Source organism: Opisthorchis viverrini (assembly GCF_000715545.1).
Source record: "Opisthorchis viverrini unplaced genomic scaffold opera_v5_104, whole genome shotgun sequence".
Lineage (NCBI taxonomy): Eukaryota > Metazoa > Platyhelminthes > Trematoda > Opisthorchiida > Opisthorchiidae > Opisthorchis > Opisthorchis viverrini.
In genome coordinates, this window is record NW_008751762.1 from 987,830 (window position 1) to 993,182 (window position 5,353).

General features: G+C 47.4%; 1 protein-coding gene across 1 annotated transcript in view; it reads left to right on the top strand.

The window, feature by feature from the left end:
- Nucleotides 1-4,543: 4,543 nt before the first annotated feature.
- The window catches only part of T265_05566 (hypothetical protein), a gene marked incomplete at both ends in the record, with an annotated part of 35,249 nt that continues 34,439 nt past the window's right edge, over nt 4,544-5,353 (top strand). The window contains one exon of the mRNA XM_009170607.1: nt 4,544-4,619. Coding sequence (XP_009168871.1) covers nt 4,544-4,619 — 76 coding nt within the window. The remainder of the gene's footprint in view (nt 4,620-5,353) is intronic.

Sequence of the window (5,353 nt, forward strand, 5' to 3'; positions counted from 1 at the left end):
TCATCCTATTCCTTCCTCATGCTCTCCCTTCTCAAGCCCCAAACTTCTGCCGTGGTTCCCCAAATGTCCCATACAACAGTTATTCTTTCAACCTGGCGGGTCCCCAGTCCACAGTCACATGGTCCTCCAAACGAAGGGAAATTATCGGTTACCCTGCATCGGCCTGGCTCCATCTGGTCAATCTCCTGGCCTAACCCAGATCCGGGCGCCACAGAAATGCGTATTCCTTCTCCGATTGTGTCATATTATATATATTATTAGTATGCTGCCTATCTGGGTGAATTCGAAGAGGGTTGATATGGACAGGTGGACCTCTCGTATGGATGTGGTAAACGGTGGAATGAGTGATCGTTTAGGTGTACTGACATGGATGAGTAAGGGTAGGAAAATCATATAGTATGTTAGCAAAATGAGACTTAGGTAGGATGATTCGGACACCTGTGGATGAATTTGGGGCACTAATTCCGTTGAGTGAGTAGGAACTTAGCATGTCCAAGAAACGTTCGCGTCTCATTCCGACAGATAAGTTGTAGCGGGTGAGAAAGTTTGTGCCAAGGATGGGTGTTTATTCGTCGGTCAGAGGGAAAATCCACTTAAAAGCACGTCGCAATCCGAGGTCAAATGTGAGGAAACGTTCACCGTATGTAGCGATGCGGATACCGTTAGCGGCTTGTAAAGAGTAAGAGGCAGGATTAGGAAGTGGATTCTTATGTGGTAACATGCTAACTTCGACTTCCGTATCTACGAGGAAATTTAGACCACTCGAACGATGGGTAATGTGGAATAGGCGAATAGTGCGAGTGGAAGGGGCCACAGACAGTCACCGCTGCTACTGACTGGCCGGGGTGTTTAAAGGTCTGTTAGAACGCGGCTTGAAGGACCAAAGCGGTTGGCAGTAGCGTGCTTTAGGAAGATTGGTGATACCAGCACCAAGAGGGATGGGAACTGGTTAACGATAGAGATTGTGAATGTGATCGATGCTTGTTGATCTACAGCCGTTGTGGATGATCGGTCAAAGTGTCAAATCTGGTTTTTAATTGTGAAATGGCAGAACAATTTGGATCGGAATATGTGGATCTAGCGGGCGTAGGACGGGAGACGGAACTGACAGGGTGACTGGGGTAGGTCCCTTATATTTTGTCCGCTGTTTGAGAGAGCTGCACCAGGCTATGGTCATCAACGAAAGCACTGATAACGCGGGACATGGAGGGTGAAAGTTTGTCGAGCCATAGTCGTGCCATGATTTCCACCGCCAGATTACGGCAGCAAAGTAGACTGCGCCTATGTCGAAGCAGTTGTGACGGTGACCTGCCACTAAATTCGACTGTGGTGAAGAAATCACGTAGCATTTTATCTTCAGATTTTCCTGTCCTACTGATGACAGCCGCTCGCACAGCGTCATATGGATTTTCCTTGAGGATATCTTCCAACAGATATACCACCTCTGTTGCTAGGTAACTTGGAAGATGCCGGGAGACGTAGAAAATCCGGGTGGTGAAAACCGCCTCGAGCTGGTGAAACCACACCTTGAGATTGCGCAAACTGTAGTCTGGCAAGTGAGTACTACTTGCGTTCTCGACTGAATCCAATGAATTGGAATTTGCATTTAAAATGACCCGGCGAAAAAACTAAAACGGCTTGAGAGTAAATGGTAAAACATATCTAGAACGGCTCTGCCTCGCGAAAGCTGTAGTGGTGTGGCTATGCAAAGGCCACTGTACCAGGGTGTGCGGCAAAGAAATGAAAATAATAACCCTAGATTTAGAATACAGTAATAAAGTGGTCAGACTAGGCAGACTCATTAGGAATTGTTCTCTCTAAAATAGTTCGTCATTGGCCCAGGTCAGTGAATAAACAATAATCCAATCATGGTTGTCTTCTGAAGAGTTCCCACTTAGAGATTCCGAAGATAGAATGAAATGTTGTGATACTAGAGATAGCTCATGAGACTCGCGAATGGGCTGTGTGAGCGCGAGCGAGATCAGAAGTGAGAGTAGAAGTACATGACCACATTCGCATTGCGTGAACTTGCAGAAGTGCGCGTTTTTGCGGTTTTTTGTATTCAAATAAAAAACGGTTAGGCAATCGAAAAAATATGTAATGGTATATTGGAAGTAAAGGATACATAGAAAATAGCACATGCTCGGGTATTATCACGTGACCTGGCGCAGCCAATCATTTGCTTGAATTAGGCTTGTGCATGTGATAACACACCAGCAGCATTCTGATTGGTTATTCGCGCACAAGCCAGAGAGCGCGTGCGTTCAAATTGCGTTTGCTCGCCAGTCAGTGCTCAAAGCGTATAGATTCACGAAAGATCGATTGTTAAAGCGTGCGAGGAAATAGTCTGAAACAAATTGGAGAATACATTGCATAAGATTCATGCCTCTTAGTGTGATGTGTGCAGTTTGACGCTTTTAACTTTAGTATTGCAAAACGTAGCACTTGCTCATAAAAGTCCTCCACCGACCGCGGTGTTTGTAGGCGGAATTTCACCATGGCTTATTCGCCTTCTCATGTTATGCAGCCCACTATATAGGGCGGCTTGGACATTTTTAAATCGCGTGATATGACGCGATTCTCCGCTGTTAGGGGCCCTCGAAGTATCTCTGCCTGCTCTGAAATCTCAGAGATTGAAACGACCTCTCGGCGGTCGCCCACGGACATTGAGCGTGCAGGCGAAATCGCTACCCTCGGTTGATATTACTCAAACATGTGAGTTAACCTACCATTGACTTTGGCTAACGTGAGTGCGTGTTCTGTAAAAAAATATACTAAATATACAAAACAAATTTTTTACTATTGACCCCCTTCAGTTCGATGGAGGCGGGTCCAGTGTAAACGTCAGGGCCTTTTTGGTTCAGTGCAGGTGTCTGGAACAGCAGAAAAACGTACGTTTAAGCCCCAAGCCCCTTGCAACTGATCAACTTGTCCAATTGTAAAATCGTAACTCACTGCCAACTTATCCGGGCGCCTTCTCTGCGCCAGTCGGTGCCGCGCGTTACCGAACCACTTCCGGACTTCCTTACTCAATTCCTGTCACGCGCAACCTTTGAAAACTGGGTGAGCGTAGACTGCTGAAAAGACAGTTAGCGAGCTAACTCTGGTCGCTTACCTTCTATCATGGTACGCAGTCTAGTGTATCGGAGAGGGGGTTTGTCCACAGACCCAGAGTAGGCACTATGACGGCAAATTCGTCAACCAACGCCTGTCTGATACAGACGTACCAGGCCCACCATGGTAGTTGCACCGAAGGACCCAAGATACTGGATAATAAATAAGATCAGCAACACTGAAATATCACGTCGATGACAAAGTTGTCGAGGAGCGGCGACAGAATGCAGCCTTGGCGTGTATCGTTTGACGTGGTAAACTTTGGCAACAGATTGCTGTACTCCCATAGTTCGCATACAGTGTCCGTATAAAGAATAAGGGATTTAGGCGGATACCCTTGATCGCAAGGTACCGCAATAAATCCTGACGACAGGAGTCAAAATAAGCCTTTGATCTGGAGGGATGACTAACGCCGTAAGTTTTAGAGAGTGGTGCGATCCAAGAACCCGTCTTAAGCTATACTTATATACGATTCCTGCGAGGTACGGATTCCTAAGAGTTAACCTGGATGGGGAGCAGTGAAGCATCAGTGTTGAACACTGATGTCATACTGTCGATGATGATGACGATGGAGGTGCGGACAAATCGCCTGGCAACTGAGAGACTGGAAAATCCAGACGTTAGACGAATTTACCAGAATATCTTCTTGAGTCCATTTTGCATGCTCCACTATTAGATGTGAACAAGATTGCCAGCTCTTTGCATAGTGCTGGCAATTTTGCCTGTGGTACAGCACCACCAGGCGCATTCAAGCACTGGATATCAGACCTAACGGTGGAACTTCTTAGGTCTCGGAGAAATACATCCGGTGCCGAATATAACCTGGTGCGACGAATTATCAGACGGCGAATGGAATTGAGCATACCAACCGACCGTGAAGTATGCTGAACACAGAAGGCTAAAGAACTGGAAGAGGCTCAGAAAACCGGTAATGCCCGAAGATCACTCCAATCGATCCGTGGGACGACCCCGGAAACTACCTGTGAGCGAAGCCATCAAGGATAGAAAAGGAGTGATCATCTGCCTATGCCCCCTTAAGCGCCACCGAGCTTCTTGTCCGGATGACCTCCCACCCGCCTTGTTCAAAGATGGGGGTGAATTTATCAGTCAGTGCATGTCTGATCAGTTTGCTTGCATTTGGTAGAAGGAATCTGTCCCAGACAACCGAAGAGAGTCGGTGATGGTGCCCATTTTCAATAAAGAGGCTCGTAGGTGAGCGTGGTAACCACAGGGGGATCAGCTTAACCCCGATCGTAACGGAACTGTTAGCGCCACTTGTGCTTCGTCGCCTTACGGTGGCTCGTGAGACACTGACCCGAGAGCAGCAAGCGGGATTCCGGCCTGATAGGAGTTGTGTTGACCAAATCTCCACACTCCGTCGGGTGCTAGGGCAAACTTTACTTATAGACGACCCACAATTCTAGTTGTCATGGATTTTAAAGACGCATTCGACTCGGTTGATTGGTCTGCTTTGCTTGACACGCGTGTCCATCAAGGAATGTCCCGTAAGTTTGTGAACACGCTAAACCCATTGTATGCTCGGACTTATGGGTGCGAGCTCTCCAAAAGCTTCCGTACACAAAGCCGTATCGGTCATGGATGCTCACTCTTCTCTTTCCCAACTTCGTGATCGATGAGATAATGAGACGAACGCCGGAAGGTCTCCAAAACTTCGGTGTTCGAATAGCCTGTAACGAAAACATTGTCGATCTGGAATATGCAGACGACATTGTTCTTGCCTTAGAAGGGGAGGAAAAGACGCAAGTGTTTTGGATGAAATGATGTAAGTCATCCCGTCCTTGGGTATGCACTTTGTACCCACAAAGTGTAAGGTCATGCTCGTGGACGTGCAGTCACTGAATACCATTTACAATCCAGGGAGAGGTACTGGAGGTTTTGAAACGTTTGACGTATCCTGGAAGTTGTATTTCTTCTGATTGTAACGTGACAGATGAGATCAGTTCACGAATATGTAAGGCTCGGGTAGCGTTCGCTAATTTGAGATACCTATGGTGTCAGAGTGGTGTATCCCTAAATCTCATGGGACGTGTGTATCAAGCTACAGTGCGAGCTGTTTTGTATGGCTGTGAGACTTGGCCTATTCAAGCAGCGGAACTGTTAGGCAGGAATCCACGCGGATCCCACTATACCGCACGTCTTTAGGCGCTGCTACGGCCGAGAAGCCTGGCCCGCTCGAGGTTGGCCCAAAATTCGGGACGCTTGCCGGTCCGGCATCAAG